Source organism: Thamnophis elegans, chromosome 4 (assembly GCF_009769535.1).
Source record: "Thamnophis elegans isolate rThaEle1 chromosome 4, rThaEle1.pri, whole genome shotgun sequence".
Lineage (NCBI taxonomy): Eukaryota > Metazoa > Chordata > Lepidosauria > Squamata > Colubridae > Thamnophis > Thamnophis elegans.
The window spans coordinates 66,391,821-66,417,779 of NC_045544.1; the positions used below are offsets into that span (position 1 = coordinate 66,391,821).

Consider the following 25,959-nt stretch of genomic DNA (forward strand, 5'->3'; position numbering starts at 1 on the left):
GCTTTCAGCAATATTCTAATGATAGGAATTTCTGTGCCATAACCTCTTTAGGGACAAAAGTACAATCTTTTAATTTTTTAATTATTGAGAGAAAGAGGGAGAGAGAATATGGATGAATGAACGACAATATCAGCCTTGCAAAAGTCTAGTGGTTAATGTCTGGCAATATGTAAAAACAAAAAGGTTATAATTTATATGCTGCACTGCTGCTTGGTTTTGAGGTAAGAACAAATGGCAGGTCTGCTTGTCAGAAAGAAGCTGCATATAGAAAAAAAATTAGGAAAAAAAGAAATGTTAATATATATTGCTAGTCTATGTATGATATGCCATAAGCTAAACAAATAAATAAGGAGAGGTCAGAAGCCTGATAGCTGGTTCAGTTACAGTGATGAACCACAATTTCTTAACTAAATTTGATCAGTGCCACATATTGCCCTAATTCATAAATTACAGCTTGCAAACCACCACTAGACCAATTAGATCCCACAGACTAGGCCTCCTCCGAATTCCATCCGCCGGCCAGTGTCGACTGGCGACTACCCGGAGGAGAGCCTTCTCTGTGGCTGCTCCGACCCTCTGGAACTCTGGAACTCCCCATGGAGATTCGTACCCTCACCACCCTCCAGGCCTTCCGCAAAGCCCTTAAAACCTGGCTGTTCCGACGGGCCTGGGGCTAAAGATTCGCTGCCCCTATCTCGAATGGTATGATTGTTGTGCTTTTTAACTATGTATTGTTTTGTGTTGTTGTTAAACTGTCTGTATCCCCCTTCCCTTCTCTGAGTTGTGAGCTGCCCTGAGTCCCCTTAGGGAAAAGGGCGGCATACAAATGAAATAAAACTCAAACTCAAACTCAAACTCAAACTCACAGAGACTGGATTCAAAAATCATTTAAAGCAAAACCAAATGCACTATATTGTGGTTTAGCATTATATGCAAAACTAGCAGTAGTCAAAGAGCAAGTGGTTTTCTACATCTGCTGCTGTTGGTTCGGTAGGCTATTATTTGTTGTAAAAGCTCTTTAAAAATGAAGGATAACTCCAGCAACACATTCATTTCTTGAATCCCTCTATAGTAAGTCCTCTGAGGTAACCCACATAACTGATTGCAGCACTTATTATCTGATTTGAGGAGCAGACAGCAATAATACTTAGACTTCTATACCACTACACAGTACTTTAGCCTTTCTAAGCTAAGACTCAGCATATCACTCCCAACAATCTGGGTCCTCATTTTACCAACCTTGGAAGGCTGGAAGGCTGAATCAACCTGGAGCCAGTGAGGATCAAGCCCCTGGCAGTCAGCAGAAATAGCCCACAATACTGCTTTTTAACCACTGCACCACTATAGCTCAGTAGGTTTGGCTATATGTTACAATGCCTTGGCTTATCCACCTCTTAATGGATCCTTCTCCAGTTATTTCAGGACTACATTTTTGTCTTCCGAAAATTGGGAAATTTTTTAAAAAAACCTCTAGTATGTTATAGCAAGTGAACATTGTCTTGGTTGTGTAAATTATTTACACTATTGGTTTATTTCACCTGCTGCTAAATATTTTTGTGTGTATTCTTTATATATTTAGCTCATAAAATAGTGATTTTGAGGGAAAAGGAGTCTCCAGTCACAGGTATCTACAGTATATTTCTGAATATGTGAACTTTGGGCATAATTTCCAATTTCTATATATAAACTAACGGGTGTTTGAAAATGTATTTGAGGGTTTTCTATTTATGCTGATGTTCTAAAATTCTATTGGAAGAAAAACTGATGGTTCAGGTCCATCTAATCACATTTCTGATCATATCACTCAGTAGCTGAATGCAGTGGGTGGGCTACAGTTTTGAGAAGGAAGATTCCCAAAACATTGTCATATTGTACTCTTCAGAAGATATACATGGGTGAAAAAAGAAAAGTCGTCCTTGACTTCACAATCCTAAAAATAAAAATGAAGCATTGATTGTGTTTTTTGACTCTCCTGCAGATGTCCCTGGTTGCATTTGAGATCATACAGATGCTAATCCAGGTAGAAATAGAATACTAAAATGATTTATTTTAGTTGTGTTTCAGATCATACTACTGCAGAAATGTAATTGCTGTGCCTTACAAAGTTGGCTATTGTCCCCTGCAAATTGCTAGGATACTTTTACCAGTTTTACTACTTTTGATATTTATACTTTACAATTTAGAGATGTCAGCTCACAGCTTGAAAGAATTTAGATTGAAATTCCCACTGCTAAGCTTCATGCTGGCTATCGTATAAATAAGCTAGCTTGATTGCTAGCATTGTTTTTTCCTGAAATGTTAACCACTGAAATCTTACTTCTGGTTCAGCCTGGATACAGAATGATCCGTAATATGATGTGGAGTTTACAGTCTTCCGATCTTCTTCTTGCTTAAATGCACATTCTTATTCAAGTGATGTATAGCTCAGGGTTGAACTGATGATGTTGCCTGACCAAGTAATGAAACATCTGCAAGCAAACAACCAGGCTCAGAAAGCGGCAACGATTTTTTTTATCCCAATCTAATATTGGGCTATGATGATGGAATTGTATGAATAGAAAAAAAAATCTGCATCCTGATGGCATATTTTATTTTAAAGCAATAAAGAATTCTATACAAATAACCTTAACAATGACTATGAATTTATTGAAACTCACTGCAATGAATAAAATGGTATAATTAAAAAAGGAAGATTTTTTTTCTTTTTGAAAAACAAACTTTACACAGAACTCTATAAAGTTTAGTTTTAAAAAAGAAAAAAAAATGTGTGGAAATAGCTATCGGTATCTTCCTAACTTTTAATAGGTTCTGGACATCTGAACTACTTGAATCTGCTTGAAATTTGGTGTGCTCAGCACCATAAAATCTTAAACTAGAATACCTAATTATTAAACATTATCAGAATGTTTAACTTTGAAAATGTTTCCTCCAGGGACATTTTCTTTATTGGAAAAGGTATTTTATTTAATCATGTCCACAGGGAAATCTTGATTATGGCTCCAGCATAAAGAATAATGATATTATTTCAGAGGTATTGGGAAAGTTTGCAAATGCAATTATAGGAGAACTCATAAAATCAGCAAATTTCTCAGCAAAATGCCATCCTTTCACCTTGATAAATCAGAGGAGAAAATGGTTTTAATTTGGTTGGTGCTGGAGCTGCACACGTGATACTGTCTAATCATAGCTGTTTCAGAGGATAGAAAATGTATCAGATCCTTACATCAGTTTCCTTTTAACAGCAAACTGTAGTAGCTGTAAATAGTATTCTTTGAAGATGTAAGAAAACCTCCTATAATGATATATGTCAATGACACAGTGTTGCTTTTGTATGTTGATGACTTTAGGGAAATATCCCTGTTTATTGATATAGACAGTCTCTTGTCTGTTTGATTAAACCATAAGAAAAGAAGGATATGGATGGGCAGATATAGTAGTGCAGAGTGGTAATTTTATATTTGGGATTTATGGGATCATGGATATTAACCTCGATTATGAAGCATAACATTACAATTTGTTTTCTCTCCAACATTTTTTAAAGCTCAGAATTACTTCTACGTATTAGTAAGATCATACATCAAATGAAAAAGATTTTCCGTCTCTTAAAACAAGAAGCATTTGAAATGTGTAGTTTTCTTCACTGAATTCAGTTCAATCTCTATCTTGAATAGGAGAATTATACATATTTTTATTTGGAAATAAACACTAATCTATTGTAAGGTAATTTAAAAATTTAAAAATAATAAAAACATGTTCATTGCCCTTATCATCATATGGTTTTAAATATAAATAAATATTTAATTTTAATATAAAGTAATAATTTTATATTAATATAATATTGATAATATAATATTAAATATAAAAGAAAGGAAAATAAACCATGGTATTTTAAAAAAATATGGAAAAGAAATCTGGATTGGAATGTTGACTGGTTCTGAAAAAAAATTAGATGAAGCAAAAAATGGTGCATATTTTCTAACCCTGTAAACTTTTGTTTTTGTTAGCAACAGTTATTGAGCAGAACAACCTTTAGCAAGGGAGGACGATGGCATTGTGGAAGGGACTCTTTTTTCCCCATTTATGTAATGTGTCATCTTGTCCTGGGGCACAAAAAGAAGGCACATTTGACAGATTTGATGGAGCAATAATCTGACAGACGCTTATTGTTTCGAAGGATGCTTTTTTGTTGAAATGGCAGTCTTTTCATGTATTGGACATGATAAGATGGTTGATGCACAGAAGTGGCACTGGATACATTAGTTGAAAACATTTTATTTTAGTTAGTAACTTGTTGTGGCCCAGCAGGAGCCATTGGAGCTGCCACCAGACTCCGACAGTGAGGGGCCCTATGAGTAGGCTCTGGAGGATGTGGAGGACCCTGGAAAGGGTTCCGACTCCGAGCAGGGTGCAGAAAGGCTGGTTGGCCACCAGGAGGCGCCTGAGCCTTGGACCAGTGGGAGGAGACAAGGGAGAGTGAGCCTGAGTCCAGCAGTGAGTTGTTCCTGGATGCCCGGCATCGAAGAGCTAATAGACGTAAGGAACAGTTGCGCAGTTACAGGAGGTAATTGCACTCAGCTGGTGGTCATTAGGCTCCTCTCCAGACTATAAAAAGACTACTTGTGCACACGCCCCTCTTTGCAGAAGTCAACGCATTGACTAAGAGTTGGAGACCTTTATAACTTTATAACTGTCTTATAACTATAATTGTCTGAGTTGCTGCCAAGGTCCTTATCTGTTTGTTATGCTTGGCTTTCAGCCACCGAGGTTTTGGTTTCTTGCTATTAAAGTACATTCCAGTTAAGCTTGTCTCGGCATTCGTTACTGGACAGAGGAGGGGGTCAGAACAGTAACTTAACTCTGTTTTTAAACTGAAGCTCAGTAACTGGTTGCCAGTGTAACTGATGGTATCTGTTTTGTTCAGGATGCTAGTGGAGGTGCGTCAGTGGTGGGATTCAGCCAGTTTGCACCACTTTGAGAGAACAGGTTGTTAACCTTCTGAGCATTTTGGTGAACTGGTTGTTGGAAGAAATCATTAGGGCAGAGAACCGGTTGTTAAATTATTTGAATCCCACCACCGAGGTGAGTCACATCCACAGCCCATTTTTCTGAATCTATGGTAAACTGATATTGCTTTATGGGCCAGTACAAGCAGGGGTGGGGTGGGCTGCTAGAGTTCACCCGGGAGAACCCGTAGCTAATGTTGTGGCTGGTTTGGAGAACCTTCAAATCCCACTCCTGGCTGGCCTTGCCCACCCCTCTTTTCCCACCTCGCTCCACCCCTCCCAGGATTCTTCTTTTTACCCTTTATGTGGATTTTTTTTCCTGAATTCTTGATTGGTTTTTCCAGGCTAAGACTTTAACACCATTTGTTTTCTGGAGGAAATATTGTTGATGGGGGAGAGTGTTCATAATAAAATGTGTAGGTTCCTCCAACCACACTTTTGCTCTGGAAAATGAAGATTTTTTATGAGTTTTCTATAGTTATCTGTCTGAAAACTGTTGTATTATTTTAATGTTTTCTGTAGTCTAACAGATCAGACTTACAAAAATTGCAGTGATAACGAGATAGCAGTAAAGAGAATAGAAAACACTTTGCTACCAACTAGTGTTCATCAAGAGCCGAGGTGGCGCAGTGGTTAGGATGCAGTACTGCAGGCCACTTCAGCTGACTGTTATCTGCAGTTCAGCGGTTCTAATCTCAAGGTTGACTCAGCCTTCCATCCTTCCGAGGTGGGTGAAATGAGGACCCAGACTGTGGGGGCGATATGCTGACTCTGTAAACCACTTAGAGAGGGCTGAAAGCCCTATGAAGCGGTATATAAGTCTAACTGCTATTGCTATTGCTATCAAGTTTCTGTACCTGAATCAGTTAATTCTAATTACTTTCAATTTCTTGGAGATATTTCTTGTCACTAATGAAAATGTTCGCAAGCCTATGATTTTCCATTCGGATAAACCTTATTTCAGATTATATTTTCATTTCTCCTTAGCACCTGGGCAGATTTTCCTTCTAAGATGTAATAATAACAGTAGATCTGAGTGTATTTGCACAGCTGAGAGATAAGCATATATTAAACAGAATGAAAAACAATGATTGTGCTTGTAAGTGATGAAAGCATTGAAGATTTTTTTGTCACTCATACAAAACAAGTATTGAATTTTACTTTGAAGAGCGCATATTTAAATGCTCTCTATAAAATTATAATACTTCTGTAAAAGAAGAAAATGTCACTTTCTAAATTGTAAGCTATTAATATATGTCTTTTTTAATTGGATGAGGAAGTAATAATTGTTTTCAGGTTTGCCCTTTGTTCAGACTCTTAAAGGTCCTCAAAAGTAAATTCAGTGTAAGTGATAATCTAAATTATAAGCATTTTAGAGGAGGACTTTAAAAATAACCTGCTTAGAGTATGTGATGAGATTAGAGCTGAAAACAGTTTAAATGAGTTTTGGCAGCTGTTGAATGCAGTTACAGAATCAATTGAACTTTTAAAACTTTACAGTAATAAATAGAATAGATTTTTTTATCTATTCTAGATTGAGCCTTCCTCAATCTATTATGATCTCTATATATTGAGCCTATATTCTCAAGCCAGAATCACCATCATGGGGCTTCTAGTCCAACCTTTCTTAAAAGCACCAAATTAGGAGAATGTTGGCCTGCTGACGCAAAATTCTGAAAATAACAAGACCACAGATCACAATTGCTGGTTGTTGTTTTGGTAAATCTTGGACAATGCAAGGGCAGAAAATGAAAAGTCTTAACATTCTGTTTCTCATCTTACACTCTGCAAAAAAAGAAGTATGATGATATAAGTCTTTCTGGACTTGTGGTTCTATCTTTCCTCTATGCCTGGCCTAGGGGTGGGTTTCTGCTGGCGATACCACCGGTTCAGTGTGCGTGTTTGTGCAGTTGCTTGAAAATAGGTTTGCACATGACCAGAACATTAAATATGTCAAAAAAAACAAAACATGCTGCGGCGACCGGGGAACTGGTTCGAGGCATGGTGAGCCTGCTGTCCCTACCAGTTTGGTGACTCAGTCACAATTTCCACTATTGGTTCACCTGAACCGGTGCAAACTGGTAGCAACTCACCTCTGGCCTGGCCTGAAGGTCATATTGTGTTCAGGTTTTAGAGACTTGAAGTGTGAGGTCCAATAGCAGCCTTCCTCTCCCTCCCGCTGGACTGTTCTGGGCACCTTAGGAAGAATCTGTCCCCTTTCCTATGGCTGTTGCATAATTTGCATCATAATACATTTGACCTAAGAATTTTGCACTGAAAATTCTTCACTGAATTGTCATGAGTGAAGTGATTATGAAGGTGTGATTAGTTGATCAGATGTCTGTGCAGGCAAAGGAGGACTTAGACAATTGGAAAAGAAGATAAGTAGGGGGAAAGAGGACTGTTTAACTTGATATCCATGACAAAAATTACAGCAAAAATACTAAAAATATACTTTAGGCCTACATATATATGGAATTACTGGTTTTCAACAGTAATATTTTTTCAACTTTATTTATTTTCAAGAACATATGCTAGTAATAATATTGAATCAATGATGATGTGCTTTTCAAATTTCACCATAGAAAGATATGATGAGTCATGTGATACACAGACTAAAGTAATCCTATAGTTTAAAGGACTAGACTGAAGCTGATTGCTTGAATCAGAAAATTAAATAACATTAAGTCTAGACTGTCAGGTCTGTCAACAGATATTTTTCAGCTCTGTTTTTAAAAGTGACATCCATTTTAAAAAAATAAAATCAGTTAAAATATTGCACAAATAAATATTTTCTGCATATCTAATATCGCTTTGTGATTTGATTTCAGACAAATTGTAACATACTATATAGCACTTGATAATGCAATTCTCCTTGTTTTCCTAGCTGATAAATTTAGAAGAAGACTTGAGGAGCTGCATAAAGAGAAAAGTTTGCTGAATTTTCAACTTCCTTCACAGCATCCTTCCGTTAGCAGCTTCTTGGACAAATTCAGAGCCTACGTTCAAATGACATTGTATGAGGGAGTTCATAAGTAAGTGTGCAAGAACCTGATGCCTTTTCACACAATTATGTTGTAATTTAGGAACTCAGGATTTTAAGTCTGTGTATGGTTGAAAATAGTGGGACACTATATAGGTTTGTGTGTGCTGATCTGCACTTAAATGCAAATAAATTTAGGGTTAGTATTAATACCACTTTATAATGTCTTGGTAAGCCACACTTGGAATACTGCATCTAGTTTTGGTCGCCACGTTGCAAAAAAGATGTTGAGACTCTAGAAAGAGTGCAGAGAAGAGCAACAAAGATGATTCGGGAACTGGAAGATAAAACATATAAAGAACGGTTGCAGGAACTGGGTATGTCTAGTTTAATGAAAAGAAGGACTAGGGGAGACATGATAGCAGCGTTCCAATATCTGAGGCTGCCACAAAGAAGAGGCAGTCAAGCTATTCTCCAAAACACCTGAGGGTAGGACAAGAAGCAATGGGTGGAACTAATCAAGGAGAGGAGCAACTTAGAACTATGGAGAAATTTCCTGACAGAGGAATTAATCAGTGGAACAAATTACCTCCAGAAGTTATGGATGCTCCAACACTGGAAGTTTTAAAGAAGAGATTGGGCAAACATTTATCTGAAATGGTATAGGGTTTCCTGCATTAGCAGGGGGTTGGACTAAAAGACCTCCAAGGTCCCTTCCAACTGTGCTACTCTAGTGGTGGCGCAGTGGTTAAATGCAGCACTGCAGGCTACTTCAGCTGACTGCAGTTCTGCAGTTCGGCTGTTCAAATCTCACCGGCTCAGGGTTGACTCAGCCTTCCATCCTTCCGAGGTGGGTAAAATGAGGACCCGGATTGTTGTTGGGGGCAATATGCTGACTCTGTAAACTGCTTAGAGAGGGCTGAAAGCCCTATGAAGCGGTATATATGTTTAACTGCTATTGCTATTGCTAGTGTGTGTATAAGAATCTGAGCTGAGAAATAAGATCTTGCTTTTGCCATAAATTGCTTCAAAGCAAAGTAATTCACCTTGAATTTTCTTTCTGTCATAGAAGGTTAATTCTGACACATTTTTTGAGTGTTAATGGAGATGATCTGTTTTGAATAGTGTACAGGTTTTGTTTAAATGCTAAGCATTTGATAATGATAACTGTTTGGGAGCACAATCCAGTGGGAAAAGGTTTACAGGCAATCTTTATTGGAATATATGTGCAAGTCCTAGAGATTTGAAATTGGCTTGCACAATAGAGCATACCAATGGATTGTATTTTTAGTAATTCACCAATGTATAAATAATTACAGAGTTTAATCTGAAGAATTGTCTTCTTCAATCAATTGCCAAACAGTTTTGTTAAGGTTATGGCTTCCATAATTACCATGCGGCAAATCTAACACTTGCATTCCTGTCACTTGTGGAAAACTGCTTTAGAGTAAATTTTAGATTAGTATCCATAGCAAAACCCTGAATTTATTTATTTTATTGTACTTCTCCTTAACCATCTGTGCTAGAAATGATAACACTGCAGTCCATTACGACTGATTTATCTTTTCCCTTCTCTCTCTGAAAAATTAATAGTTGTGCTGAAAATTGCAAACATCCACACATTTTTCATTGTGTCCAAATCCTTCTTCTGGATTTGCTGTCTGGTGTGTTATTGGCAAGTGAGGCACTGACATCAGGAAACCTTAAACTGAAGACTTTTTCCGGCTGATTAGTTTCTATAAAAAAATTCCTAAGTAATTTGTCCAAGCATAGCATTGAATGTCGAAACTCATTGGAGTATTTGGAGTAAATACTGGAAAAATAGAAGACCACTTAGCTGCAAAATTGATAACAATTTTTAAAAAGTACTCTGGAAATCATATGCATGTATTGCAGCCTAATTTAATCTTTGAAAAACTTTCAAATATTCCCAGGAAATCTGGGGAATTCTGATGAAGAGATAATGGTGCCTCGCTAGTTTGAGCTGAGCTCAAGTTAAAAAGTCTATTCACATAACTTTTCTTTGATAATCATTATTTGTTTTATTGGCATTAACACTAGAAGAAAAATATGAGAATTGGAATTCTCTATTTGTTTCCCTAAGAAAAAAATAAATGTTTGTTGTCATGACCATGAAATATAGGTAGTCCAGAGGGTTAAGAATGGGGAAATCCAAATGAAATAATATAAGGTGAATGGTATCGATTGATAATTGCTATTAGAAAGAACAGGAAGCTTCTATTCGTAGTGTATTGTGTAAATGTGGTGTACTTCTAAGTTTTGTGTGTATGTATTTTACATGTTTGTTAATAAAAAACATTAATAATTTTTTTAAAAAAAGAAGAAATACAGGTAGTCCTTGACTTACCATCGCAATCGAGCCCAACATTTCTATTGTTAAGTGAGATGATTGTTAAGTAAATTTTGCCCCATTTTACAAACTTTCTTGCCTCAGTTGTTAAATGAATCATTGCAGTTGTTATATTAGTAACACAGTTGTTAGGTGAATCTGAATTCCCCATTGATTTGGCTTGTCAGAAGGTCGCAAAAGGTGATCAGATGACCTTGGGACATACATAAATATGAATCAGTTGCCAAGCATCTGAATTTTGATCATGTGATCATGAGGATGCTGCAAAGGTTGTAACTGTGAAAAATGGTCATGTCACTTTTTTCAATGCCATTATAACTTTGAGCAGTCACTAAACAAACTGATGTAAGTCAAGGACTACCTGTATCTGGTCACTGGGAAAATGTCTGAAACTTGTGAACCAGCCTCTGAATTTATATCTATATTTTTAAAATTTTGTTGACTACCCACAAAAGTTTTTCTACTTACTGATATGAAAATTATAAATAAGTAGGGCTTCCCTGATTATTAAGAACATTGGAGTGGGACAAATATATGTAAGATGGCTCCTGGGGTGGGCTGCTATGGGTTTGCCCAGTTTTGGGAGAACCCGTAGCTAATATTATGGCTGGTTCGGAGAATCACCAAATCCCATCTCTGGCTGGCCCTGCCCCCCCCTCCCCTCCCCCCCTCCCAGGAGTCTCCACAAACCCTTTTTTGGATGCGAGGTAAGTGCAGGGTCCATGCAGAAGTTGGGGAGGGGGAAAATGGCCCTCCTGGAAGTTCTGGAAGGGCAGAAAGGGGCCTCTTTCTGGCCTCCAGAGGGCCTCTGGAGCCCAGGGGAAGCAGTTTTTGCCCTCCCAGAGGCTCGAGGAAAGCCTTCAGAGCCTGGGGAAGGCAAAAACACCCCCCCTCACTGTGGTGTAGGAGGCTGACTAGGTCACACTCACAATGTCCACGCCCACCCAACAACTGGACAAAGAACCTGTTGCTTAAACTAGACATTGCCCATCAGACAAGAGAGCTTGTGGCTTTCTGTCTTGATCTCCAAGTCTAGTGAAATATTCTGCCAAATATATGAGAATAGAAAGTGTGATCATGCTACCAAACAGCTTATAAAGAATGATTACATTATTTATCTGGCTGCACTGAATGAAATTAATAGTCTAGTGTGAGAAAAGATTTATTGGCATGATGGATTTTCCTCAATTAAAAGAGGCAACTGTAGCTTACTGTGTAACTAGGACATCGATCATCTACACAGAAATATCACAAAATTGATTAAACATGTTTAAAGCTATTTTATAATGTTCTGTACACTTATTATTAATCAAAGACATTGACTTTTTTCTGAAGAACAAACCATTGGCACATACAACATGGCATTGTGCCATGATTTAAGAAGCAATAAGTTATTGCTAAACGATAGGTGAATAAATATACAAGGTTAAGCATTCTAAATTCAAACATTAATTATTATATTGGTTCTCAAGGGAGTTAGTAAGGGAATAAGTTGCATTTATTTATATGCCTGTGGTCAGTAATTGGCTTATTTTTGGCAAAGAAAATGGTATGGTACACATACCATTTAATCTCATCACTGCTTGTCAGTTGGAATGGTATCCTTTTCTGTTTAAGATTATGAATCAGAAATATATGTTCTCTTTCCAAACAGTTGTTGTAGAGCCTGATAGTTGGTCTTCTTCCTCACAAAGTGCACAGTGACTTTTGGTACATTTGTTGATTTTACACATCTCACATTAATTTGATTCATTTGGTCCAGTTCTTCCTCCTGTCCTATTTGCCCCACTCCCAATGTTAAGAATGCAGCAGTCCTTTTGTTAATATCATCACAAAGCTGTTCTTATTCCACTTCTTGGCTGTCTTAGTTTCCATTTATTTTTCCTTTTTTAATTGTTTCTGTTTTATTTTCTAAAATTTCTATTTTTCTTAATTCTGTCCACATTTTTAATTCATTTTTCTTCCTTTTTCCATTCTTCCTTAAAATATAAGCAAATCTCTTAATAAAATGTAGTCACTGTTACTCTCACAAATGCAGTGACATTATTCCCCAATTCTTCAATAACCTCTGTTAGAATCTCAGGTTTCATTCTTATTGTTTGCTATGTGAATGGTTCTCTCTCCCTCCCTCCTTCCCTCCCTCCCTCCTTCTCAATTTAAATAACCCTATAAATAACCATTTCTCTCCTTTAATTTATAATCCAGAACAGAAAAGCAACAAGCAAAAGAGAGACTCCTCCTGGCTTTTCTCTATAACCTTAACTCTTTGGTCCCCATCAGCTGTTTATAGCTTTACAGTCTATGACTTTTTTTTTTTTTGCAATTGTCCTTAACTCTTTGTTTAAAAAAGTCAACCAATCATTGGTGTTGGAAAATTTAAAAAAATTCTCTTCCCCATGAAGGTATGTTTTATATCATTAATTCAAAGGCACTTTAAAGTAAGCGATTTCCCAAATTTTACTGATCCCTTTATCCATTTTAAATTTTTATAGTTCAAAATCTTGGTAAGATTGGTAAAATCTTGATTTGCTTTTAATTACTTTAAAATCCTTATAGGGTTTTTTAATTAAGAAAATTCATTTTAATTACAGCCTGGGCAAAATAAACTCTCATCAGGTATCAATCTTTCCAAGTAGACTAGACAGGAAACACACCCAAATAAGTTAATTCTATTTTATTATTATTACACTAGACATCTTGCAAGTTTGATAATACAAATGTCACAACATCTCTTTTACAGGCTGAGATGTTAGGGAGGTTCCTTTCTGAGTCTCTTTCTTTTCCTATTATGCAGTTGTGGCTTATATTTCTCTTATCTGTTTGTTTCCTAGGCAACATCTCTTCCCCACCCTCACCCCCCATCCCTGTTTCCTAATGCTATTCCCATATACCACTACACCAGTTGGTTTAGTTTTTCTTCTGTTCAGAAGGTATTTGTAACACAAAGTGTACATTGTAACATTGGTGTGTGAGTGAACCCAAGATTTTTTAGCGAGCTCTGCTGGGGCTGTGAGCTTTGTTTCTTCCGTGTCTCCCAATGTTCATATCCATGGATTGCCCACAGGTTCCCAATGAAGGTCTAGGACAATTCACCACGTTCAACCTGCCATGGGACAACTTGCTGAAGGACAAAAGTTATACAATATTGAAGACATGGTGAAATAGAATAATTAAGGATGCAAAAGGAGGGATAAAATGAAATATGAATGACAATTTTTTTTAATGACAGTTATTTTAAATAATTAGAGAAAATTGTTGAATTGTCCCACAGCAAGTGAATTGGTGGTAAATTGGCCACAGCCAATTTTCCCCTTGGCAAGTTGGCCATGGCAAACTGCCCATGGCCTGTTGGCCATGGTAAATAGGTATTGGTGAGTTGGCTGCAGCAAGTTGGCCATGATGGATTGTTCCATTCTGTCCCTATGAATCCCTGGGGATTTCTTGCAAGGAGCTGCCTTCTGGAGCAGACATGGGCAATCTCTTGGCTTTCCCATATCCGGAGAAGTTTTGATGAAACCCAGTCACCAGTTTCCAACTTAGCATCATCTCTGATCTTTGGAGACATGTCAGTTCACCATTTTTCTCCACCTGGAAACCCTTTAGATATTGTATTTTAATCAGTGGAATGACATCTTTTGTCCAACTGCTAAAGCAATTTACAACAGCCAACTGCTGAAGTACTATAAAATACTTATACATGTTCAACCTTGGTCTGATTTTGTGTGCTCAAAAAATGAAGTATTATTGTGTGTATAGACAGTTTTCTCTACTAAGTCTTTTCACTTTAAGAAATAATTGTTTATTAAGTTATTTAAGAAATAATTGTTTATTTAGCTTTTCTAACTTCATCCGGCATTCTACAGATATATTGGATTATATGTTGAGTTTCTCATCTCTGTATTTGGAAGCCACCAGATTGGGGAAAATTATAACAAACACCATTATGCATATTCATTAACATTTATGAATGTTGTAACAGGGAAAGGAATCTTCTTCTTGAAAAAAGTGATCAGAAGATATTAAGCCATTCTTACCATGAAAAGATACAGATTCCAGGTACAAAACGGGATCAGCTGTTTGAGGAAAAGAAGTGGATACAGGTAAGCAGAATATGATGTACTTTGTAGGATAGTATTGTGAAGATTGCATGCACAGATAAACAAATACACTCCTCAGCACATATTTGTTTTTATATGACAAAAATCTTGAGTAAACGCACCTGTTACTTGAAAAACAAAATAAGGGAAGTTGGGACCATAAGAATTATACAAATCTTTGAAAAATATGTGGATATTCAGAGTTTACTTTAGCAAATATGTTTTTATCTTATAGTATTATTTTTCAAATTATTTATTAATCTCTATTCTTCTTTTTAAAAAGTCTGTCTAATAGCTTGATAGACAGAACCATGCAATCAATATGGCAATCAGTATTTATTTATTTGCTAAGTTACTTGTTAATCGCATTTATATGGTCACACAACTCACTCATGATGACTCTGGGCATTAAAATTCTGAAATATAAGAAAAAAACTATATAAAGGAATGGGAAGGGGGTGGGATATTGCTTGAATCCTTTTTGTTAAATTTGATTTACTTTTTTGGTTATTCATTAATTACTTGAACATTATTGAAAAAATTCTTACCAAAATGGTATTGTTACCACTGGCACAGTTTCTACTGCAGTGTTAACAGTTCTATTCTTCTGGCAAAATAAGCAGTATCTTTAAAGTTTATTCACAGTACGTTTAAGCTAGAAGAATTGACTCAAAATATAAGCTGATGTTTCAATAAATGAAGATATAGAAATATAGATGGCATTTCAGGGTTTCTGTTATTTTAAAAAGAAGAAACCACAAAACAAGCAAACAAACATCATGGTAGCAAAAAAGGGGAATATTTGTAGTCCAGGACTGAAATAAAGGGTCCTTGATATTCTCTGAGTTTGGTTTTTTTCTTGCAGATGTTTCATTATTCAAACTAGATAACGTCATCAGAACTCATGGGAGATGGGTTTATTCTCAATTTATAGAGCAAGCCACTGGAATATAAATAGAGAGCAAACCCTTACATTCCCTACTAGTGAGGTAACCTTGTTTGGGGAAGAAAACAGTCAAGCTCAGAGAGCATCAAGGACCCCTCAAATATCAGTGTATCACCATGAGTCAAAGAATCCTACATTTTCTTCCTTTTCTGACATTGATACTGATTATCATCACTTTATTATCAGGTGTTCAACTGTAAGATAGGGTTTTTTTTTACCTCATTTTATGAAAATAAGAGTTTATAGATGTATTTTCCATCTGAAGACTATTGAATTTCTGACATAATTTCCAGATTGATAGTACAGAGAATGAGTGTGTTTGAGCTACAAGTTTGATTTTATACTCAAAATAGCAGACCTGATGTTGTCCCGATGACCTCTTTTATCTTCTTGACAGAGGTTGAAGCATTCGTTAGTCTGTTCTTTTCCTACTAAACCTTTCAGGCAGAAGAATAAATAGCATATATCTGAGGCTGCATACAGTATGTGTAAATTGAATTTCTTCAGCCAATTCATTGAATCAAGAAAAAAAGTGGTTCATCTTGAGATACTGAATATAACTGCAAAGTTAAATTAACTTTTAAGTTTTGGCTTGACATCAACAATATCCTTTTTCAAAGTAACTGCCTGTTGTTATTTTGAATTCATGCCTTTATCTTGTAATTTATATAATAAATAAGATGCAGCTTGAAGGTTTTTAATGAAAAGATTGGACTACCATTTCTCTGAATTGGTACAGGGGTTGGACTAGAAGACTTCCAACATTCCTTCCAATTTTGTTATTCTATTCTATAATTCTGTTATTCAGTCCTAAAAATGTAGGCCACACAGAAACTCTTATAAAGGTTAGTGGATTTTGCATACATTAACTATACCCAGCGGTGTTAAACCAATCAGCAAATGTGAAACTTTGGTCTTTTAAAGGGATGTTGAATCATTTATGAACACCTAGGCTCAATGATGAATTTGGACATTTTAAAAGCATGATTTGATTATGGGATTTTTGTCTCAGTACATATTGCCCATCAGGTGAAGAGGGCTGATTTGATTGATTGGCCTGACCTATAAATGCTTTCCAGTCATACAGGACAACAATATGGTCATATAACTCAGGTATATGTGAAAAGAATGTGAGTTTCTCTTACATATTCTGTATTATTAACTGATTAGTTTTTTTTCCTTGATAAAGATATACAATAAATAGAGCTGGAAGGGACATTGGAGGTCATCTAGTCCAACCCTCTGATCAAACAGGAGAGCCTATACAATTTCATTTGGTGGCTGTCCGGTCTTTTCTTAAAAACCTCCAGTGATGAAGCACCTACAAAGCAAGCTGTCCCACTGGTTAATTGTCCTCACTGTTAAAAAGTTTCTCCTTGGTTCTAGGTTGTTTGTCTCCTTGATTAGTTTCCATCTGTTATTTCTTGTCTTGCCTTCTGATGCTTTGCAAAATATGTTGACAGTATATAGTATATTCCATCTCTGTTCAGAAAGAAATTGAAGTTCTAAGAGCAAAGCTGGTTGTTTTGGAAGCTAAAGATCAACAATTAAGGATAGAAATTCAAGAACAAGACTGCCATGTTCAAGAGCAAGTTTATGAACTGTCTACTTTGCTCAGCTGTGTGTCACTCAAAGAACTGCAGACAATTGACAAAGCCTTGGCTGATATTTTGGTGGCTTCCCATGAAATTCCTTACAGGTTGGATTTTCCAGAATCTGTCAAAAGGTATTCATTTTGTGGATTATTGTTTTTTTTTTAAATGAAAATCTGCTTGATACCTTTGCCTCTTATTTTTCATTGTATTATTCTACATTTCATGAAGAAACATATATAAAGAAACATAGTCTTTAATTTTATATCCCAGTTCTTAGAAAATTGCTGTATGTATCAGAGTAATATTGATGTCATATTTTATTTGGATTTGAGTTTCCTTTACTGATAGCCCCATGAAATCATTCATTTATTAGAATAGAATTATAGAGTTAGGAGGGCCTATTAGGCCAATAAACCAAATTCCCCTGCTCAGTATTGTAACCCAGATTAAATTATCCAGATAAATGTCTGTCTAGTCTTCTTTTGAACCCATGGAATGAAAATTTGCCCACCACCTCTCTGGGAAACCGTTTCTATCATCAAACTGCTTTTGGTTAATGATCTCTCATTCAGTGAAAATTAAAACAGAGCTGAATGAGTGGTACTTATAACTGGTCCTAAAAATTCCAGTCATCCCAGCAGGCCTGTGGTCACATCATTGTGATCTGGGTGCTGGCAACTAGCATACATTTACGATGGTTGTGACATCCTGTGGTCATGCGATTTGAGACCTTTCCTTGCCAGTTTTCCATAAGCCATGGTGGCACAGTGGTTAGAATGCAGTATTGCAGACTAATTCTGCCGACTGCCAGCAGTTCGATCCTGACCAGCTCAAGATTGACTCAACCTTGCATCCTTCTGAGGTCAGTAAAGTGAGAACCCTCATTGTTGGGAGCAATATGCTGACTCTGTAGACCACTTAGAGAGGGCTGTAAAGCACTGTGAAGAAGTATATAAATCTAAATGCTATTGATATAAGCAAATTCAATGTTGAAGTTGCTTGCACTCTAGTGGCTCCTCCCCCCCCCCAAGGATCCTGCCTATGGAGTATGAGATCACAAAGAGGCAGCCACCTGTATCTCATCCCTTATCTGGCAGCAGTCACCTTAAACCCCATCATGTTTGCATCGTATTGCAGCAGCCATTTATCTGACTGCTGGTCTGCTTGTGAACTGCCTGCTTGCGAACTTCTTGCTGGCTTTTCCATTGACTTGGAAGCCAGCAGGAAGTTTCAAGAAGATTCTCACTTAACAAAATTGATTCTTGCTTAAATGATGGGATTGTTGTAATTAAGCAATGCAGTCACTTGACCTCACATTTTATGATCCCATCAATTAACAATAGAAATTCCAATTGCAATTATTGTTGTTAAGAGAAGACTAGTTGCATTTTTAAAAAGTGTTTTTTAAAAAAAAATGAAACATGCAATTAGAATCTGTTTTACTATAGCATAAAACCATTATTCCATATCTTTGGAATGAGAGTGGAATCTTAACATGGCTTCCTGCACTGTGCAATCTCGTGGTTGAGAAGTTTTGGTTTAATTTTGAAATGGCCCATATATTATGTGTATAGAGGAAGGCATTGTTACTTCACTTTCCCCCTATTTATATTGCACACACAAAGCACCTGATAAAACTGTCCAGAGTTAGAGTGAGCACAAAGAAATTCAATAAACAAACAAACAAAGATTTAGAGACTTAGAATAGACTTACAACAATTTTATTGTCACTTTAAATGTATAGTAATTGGCATATATTAAAATGAAATTTTGTTGCATACAGCTCTCAAAGGGTCACCACATCCAATACACGCTACATAAAATTACAAAAATATAAGCAAACAAAGTGCATATACCCTCATCATCATCATCATTTAACAACTCCATAATCTCTTGTGGGGTGGAGTCTGGGCAACTGAATTGAGCTAGCAAAGTGTTTACTGGCCGGATGCCCTTCCTGATGCCATTGTGGAGATTTGTTCAGCAGATATATTCTCATTGTGCCCAGACAGAGAAATATCTGCTTCTACCTAGGATCAAACTCACAGCCTCCTGATTGTGAGTCAAGAGCTTCACCTCTAGGCTACCACCCCATCCCAATGCATATGGCTTAGGTTTCATGTTTTGCAGGATAATAAGCTCCAAACAAGAAAAGAATGTCTTCTCCATACTGCTAGAATTGCAGTGATACTTCTAATCCCAACATTACTTGGTCATTTATATGTTTGGAATATTCAGGTGACATTTAGGACAGCTAGTTAGAGCTGTATTCGATTTTTGTAGCTTTCTTGTTTTGCAGAAGCTCTCTGGCAATTGTTTTCCTTGATAGCTTGCTGTCATCTCTCTCTTTGGTTTAATAGAGCTTTGCCGTTGTCTTTTCTATTAACTTGTCCTTGAGATGTGCTTATTTCTGTTTTTTTGCTAATTCATGTTGAAGCACAGTAATGTTGACTGTTCTGCTTTTCCTTTGAAGCCACTGCATTCTCCATCAAGTGGTACACTATTAAGTGTCTTTAAGCCCCCTCCCCCCCAGCTCCGTTTGTTCAATTGTTGGATGTTCTATTTTTAGTTGGATTTAATGACTTTGATACATGACTTGCATACCTGATTTATCACACTGTGAAATAACTAGACCAGCATGAATACTTCCCATAGGGAACTGATAATCTTCAAATAAGACAATATGCACAAGACCTAAGAAAAATATTCTCTGCAAATCCTGTATCAATTTAATAACCACAAATATTTAGATCTGGACCAATTTTATAGAGAAAAACCATCCGCTCCGAACAAGAGTAAGAGAAAAGAATATATAGAATAACAATCGATAATACGCATTGATTTGACTAGAAGAATGATATGCAAACAATTATTTGCAATTTTAATTTTATTCTGAACCCTTTTACACTTCTTATCAGAGACTTCATGATGATTATGTCCTGGGAATTCAAAGGCTGTTTCCATAACCTGTCATTTGCACCCTTGAAATCCTGTGAAACAATTTAAAACCCAGTAGTGGTGTTCTCACTGTTACTTGATATGCCACATCAGTTGATCCATGAAACCTGTAGAAGAACACGACAGATGGTTTTCCCCTAGTTCCTGATGCCTCTTTGACATTCTGTGCTTTTATCTGGTGCATTGAAAAAAAACCATTAGTGCTTGCAAAGGGATACTAAGCCACTAAGCTGCTCCTTGTACTGATCAATTAAATAGAGAAGAACTAGTGAGATACAAAGCAACCTATTCTGTTAGGGCAGGAGCAGATTCACCCAATAAGTGACAGAAGTCCAATGCTTCAAGGGGAAAATTCTATATGTTTTTTCTGCTGAAAGGCTGGAGAAAGTACATGGCTTCAATTGCCTAACAAAGATGGAAGTGTAGAGTCAAATCAAAGTAAGGCATTACAATAAAAATAAAATAAAAGATGAAGATAAAAGTTGGCAAGCACAGTGAAACCAGGGATCAAATTGTTGCTTGCCCAAAGCCTGGGTAAAGTCCTAGGTCTTCATGGTTTGTCTAAACCAGGTTCCCCAAACTTGGCAACTTTAAGACTTATGGACTTCAAATCCCAGAATTCTCCAGCCAAGTCTTAAAGTTGCTAAGTTTGAAGACCTCTGTTCTAAACAGCACCTGAGAAGGGTTTATCTATTATAGCAACAACAGCAATACTTTAAAAGGTATTCCTTAAGTTATATAACAGTTATTGGGAGCAAAAATAAATAATCCAGTATTGAATCTAAGTTGTTTTCTGCCTATTGGCAAGATACAATTTATCCAATAAGCTTTTTTCTCATTACTGTTTAACCAGTAAAGTACAAAATAAACCAAATGATATTATAGCTAAACAGTTTGCTTGTTAAAACACAAGAAAATACAGAGAAAATTCACAGGTAGAAACTGCAAACGCTAAGGAATTATTAAATGCCTTGATGGATTCATGTTGGGATGCTGAAGGGCAAAGAAACCATTTCACTCTTAATAGAATTTTGCTATATACTTTTCATTGATGTAACTTTCAGCAAAGAGAAATCCCCTGGAGTATTGAATTTGTCCTCTTTCAAAGGAGTTGGATTAGATCTGTTTTGAAGGTCATGCCTTTTAATGACATTTGGCAAAAGATTTCAAGTCTTTGGTAGAGCCAAGAGTCTTCTTTCTCATTTTGGAGTTCCTTGATAAGTAATGTCCAGACCGTTTTTCAATCCTCATCAGTTTTTTCCCATTTCCCAATAGCTTATAGTTGCTTTATTTAGTATGCTGTATGGAAGAATTGGTTTCCAGATTGATAAAGATTTCAGGCGACTTGCTGCAAACAGTTAATGGCAATCTGCCCTGTAACCACTATGGAGAAAGTCTCTTTGCTGGATTATGGGAAGGTTTAAAACAAAATCCAAAAGTCTCTATCATAATATATTCATATATTAAGGGGATATATATTAATTATAAATTAAAAATAATTTAGTTGCTGGAATCCTTATAACCTCATTCTATTCATCTCAATAAATCTTGTTAAGGAGAATTTGTGCATGGAAAAGTATCATTTTCATTTGGGGGCAGCTCTAAAAAAAGCCTGTCTGTCAAGTGCCAAGGAAATCAGGAAATCCAGGCAGTTCAAATGAATATAAAAGTTTATTGCAAGTTAAAATGCCTACAAAAATCTGAACTACTAACAGTCCAAGCAAATTGATGGTAGATAAGAGTCAATGGAATTCAAGGTGGGCTGCACTTAGATTTCTTGGGGGCATGAAGGGATTTGAAACTGATGATGCGTTTGACCCCTCCCTTGGGCTGAGGCTGGTCATCTACACTAATGGTGAGTGTGGGTGGAAGGAAAAAGGCATATGATGTTTCCTACACTTTGCTTTCTTTTCCTTCCCCCTGTTGTTATTTCACCACAGTATTATTTGGAAATTGGTTGATATGATTTTTAGTGGCTCTATGTTGGGGAAAAATTAGGAAGGACAGGATCATATACTAACCTGTGATCAGGGAACAGCAAATTGCTGTTTTCTATATTGCTCCTTACTGTGCCAAAGCTTTGGTTCTTATTACCTTTTTATCCTCATTTTCCTTTAAAGAGCTTGAAACAACAGAAGAGGTTATCAAATGATTTTCTATTTGTAATGGTAATGGATTGACCTTGGGAAGCAGGAGGAAGAACCACAGACTAGGCAATAGTCATCTAAGAGGCAGCTGAGCCCACAGAAGGAATGTGTGGCAAACATCTCAGAAGGGTCCCTCCCTCCCTTCCTCCCTCCCTCCCTCCCTCCTTCCTTCCTTCCTTCCTTCCTTCCTTCCTTCCTTCCTTTCTTTCTTTCTTTCTTTCTTTCTTTTATTATTTTTATAAATAACTCAAGGCAATGAACATTTCCACCACATTTCCCTCCTCCTGTTTCCCACCACCACCACCCTGTGTGGTGAGTTGGGCTGAGACAGTGTGACCAGGCCAAAGTCACCCAGTTGGCTTTCATGACTAAGGTGGGATTTGAATTCATGGTCTCCCATTTTCTAGCCTAGTGACTTAACCACTAGGCCAAATTGGCTTCTTGGATTATAGAAGCAAGAGGTAAGAGAGACTTGCAAGGTTCTGTTAGAGTAGCACAACCTTACAATAAAGTTAGAGCTAATATTTCTTGGTGTGCTTCTTGCTTGAAGTACCTTGCAAGGCTACCTTCTTGGTAGGCAAGCAGCAACCAAAGGGCTGTCATATCACTTGATCAGAAAAAGTGCAACTCTTATTACTGGGGAGACTTTTCCTGTTCACAATGTGATCAGCCTGATTAACAAGAAAGTCATCCCCATTTTTTTGCTGACATTAATGACAAGAAATAAAATAGTCTCAACTCTATCAGCCCATCAATCACCTGAGAAGCAGTAACTTGATCACCATTGATTGGGTTCCTGGGGCAGCAGAAGCTCATGATTAAGAGTGTCTCGTTGGGGAGAAGCAGGAGAGGGGCTTTGTGGCTATGGATGTGTGTGAAGGCTGCACAACTATAGATGCATCTGGTACATCAGCTTCTGACTCTGAATCTTGTGATCCGTATGGTCTGAGGGCCTGCTTGTTACCCTTGCTCTGCCAGATCTGCAGTGACCAAAATAAGAACATTGTCAATAATGTCAAGTTTTTAAGGTTTCCGGTAATCAAATTGATTTGTTATGTTTTAATAAGTTTAGCTAAAGTTGATGGTGCTTCTGAATATGTGTCTGATGAATCCATTATTAAAAAGTAACATCAGATTTTAATACTAAATTGTTATTTCTAGGCTTCAAGAAAAAATACAGTCCCTTAACATATCTATGACGGAGACGGCTGCTGAAGTAAGTACAATCAAACTGTTATTTTCCCCAGTACTAATGAGTCAGTGAGTTACAGTACACCAATCTGCCAATCTGCCTTAAGCAAGGCCTAGCAGGTTCTTATTTTTGAATATCAAATTTGGTGATCTTGAATTTAAATTACTACAACCTGTTTTACATGGGCTGCCCTTGAAAACGATTGAGTAAGCTGCAAATGATAACAAAACGCAACCTCGCAGAGGTGGAATTCAGCAGGTTCTAACCAATTCCGGAAAACCGGTAGCGGAAATTTTGAGTAGTTCAGAGAACCAGTAAATATTACCTCTGACGGGCCCCACCCCCATCTATTCTCTGCCTCAGATGATCAGGAGGGAATGGGAATTTTACAGTAACCTTCCCCTGGAGTGGGGAGGAAATGTTTAGAGCATCCTTCCCCTGGAGTGGGGAGGGAATGGAGATTTTACAGTATCCTTCCCCTGCCACACCCACCAAGCCATGCTACACCCACCAAGCCACATAACCACATAAATAAAAGTACCGTATATACTCGAGTATAGGCCGACCCGAATATAAGCCGAGGCACCTAATTTTACCACAAAAAACTGGAAAAGTTATTGACTCGAGTATAAGCCTAGGGTGGGAAATGCAGCAGCTACCGGTAAATTTCAAAAATAAAAATAGATACCAATAATGTTTTTGAATATTTATTTCAAAGAAAAACAGTAAACTAGCGGTGTATTCAATGAAATACTTCACTCACCTCATGATGCTGATGTCCCGCTGTGATGATGATGTCCCGTGCAGCCGCGGGAGCGATGTCCCGCCTCCTATGACACACGGCACAGTGATTCCTATCATTGGATCACTGTACCAGAGGAGGTGGGACATCGCTATGTGGCTGCTTGCCATAACAAGGAGGAGGTGGGACATCGTTGCAGAGCGGCAGGAGGGGGAGGAAGGGGAATCGTAAGACAGCCCTGCATTACATTAGAACGTGAGGAGGGGGGATGGTGCGGTGCGCGCTGCGCGGCAAACTGACACAGAGGGAGGGGAAACTCACAGGGGCACTGGGCCATTCACGAGTGTCACCCAGCGGCATGGCCCCGCCCCTTTTTCTCCTCCATTTCGGGCAAATTTTTCACTGACTCGAGTATAAGCCGAGGCGGCTTTTTTCAGCCCAAAAAGTGGGCTGAAAAACTAGGCTTATACTCGAGTATATACAGTAAAACTTTTTGAATCCCACCACTGAACTACGCATCTATACTAATGGGAACGGTCTGGTACATTACACTTGTCGTTGGGTCATTGCAATGGTTGTCATCCAGATTTCAGCTCCAGTCGAAGATTCTGGTTTTAATCTGGAAATCCTGCATTCTTTGGCACTTGGACTTTCTCTCCTTGCTAGTCTCATCTTGATGTGAGACAGGCTGCTGAGGCTCTCCACCCTTCATGAATTGAAAGAGGTGATGATTCAGAAGCACATTTTCTTTGTCACAAGCCCCATGTTAGGAACATATCACTCTGGGATAGAGAGAGCCACAATCTTGTTCTTCTTTTGAAAGGCCATTTGTTCTATCAAGTCTGTAATTCCGACATTACTCCTTGTCTTATTTTGGGTGGCTGCATTTTAATTTCAAACTGATAAGCACTGAGCCACTTACTTGCAGTTATTTTTAACTACAAAAGCACTTTATACTACTTCCTCAGGGCCATCTGAATTTAGCTGCCTCCTTGATCAACAAAGATTTGCACTTTGCCCAATATGTCTTGGAACGAGACACTATTCCAGGAGTTCTACCATGCCTTTGAAGGAAAGAACAGGGCAAAGCTGTTCATCTGTTTCAAGTCTTTTATTTATTTTGATTTTCAAAAAGCAGGGATGCCGTGTGTTTTGAATTCATGCCTATAGGAGCAGGATTATATATGTACCTGAAAGAGTTTTCTGAAAAGGCTTTCTGACTTGCATAGTAACTATGTGATTCTAGGAAATTATGCATCTGAATTAAGGTATTGCTTGGAGCACATCAATGGCTTTTCTGAAGTACCTTTTTGACTTTGGATCTAAAGTGCAACACATTCCATTCAGTGGATACCGACAGTTAACAAGATATTTGCAGAAAGTTCAGACATTTGCGGTGATTTGCCAGTTTTGGCCTTTTGTTTGAAATATGATCCCACAATATCTACTCCTCTGCTTTCTTTGTGATTATTGTTTTCTTTGTTTTGCCGATTGCTGGTAGAAGTGCTGTTTATGTTGGAAAGCTGTACCCACTGTGGGGTAAATGATTTGCAGCAAAGTTGCACATTTATTTTCTATTCCTCTTGATTGTCATATTGAAATGATACATGTCTTGTAACCAAGACAACCTGACATGCCTTTGTATTTCCTTATACTTTTATATGAATGAAATCCATATCAAGGCTGCCTCTCTCCATATAGGTATGTACTAATCAGAGGCTCTGGAGTACGTTAAGGAAAAAAGTGAGTCACATTGAGATTCAACTTCCAGCTCTTCTTGAAATGAAAATGCTTGCTGCATCAGGTAATTATTGATGGAATAAAAAGATGCCAAAATGTTTCATGACAGAGAATCCTTCACCAGAACTAACATTCTTAAAGAATCAGGAACAAATTCTTTAAGTCACCGTGGGATTTTTTATTTT

General features: G+C 37.4%; 1 protein-coding gene across 1 annotated transcript in view; it reads left to right on the forward strand.

The window, feature by feature from the left end:
• DISC1 (DISC1 scaffold protein) overlaps nt 1-25,959 on the forward strand; it is a 167,036-nt gene that overhangs the window by 33,205 nt on the left and 107,872 nt on the right. Inside the window, exons 4-8 of the mRNA XM_032214918.1 lie at nt 7,891-8,038; nt 14,337-14,457; nt 16,891-17,126; nt 23,262-23,316; nt 25,736-25,838. Of these exons, the coding sequence (XP_032070809.1) occupies nt 7,891-8,038; nt 14,337-14,457; nt 16,891-17,126; nt 23,262-23,316; nt 25,736-25,838 (663 nt within the window). The remainder of the gene's footprint in view (nt 1-7,890; nt 8,039-14,336; nt 14,458-16,890; nt 17,127-23,261; nt 23,317-25,735; nt 25,839-25,959) is intronic.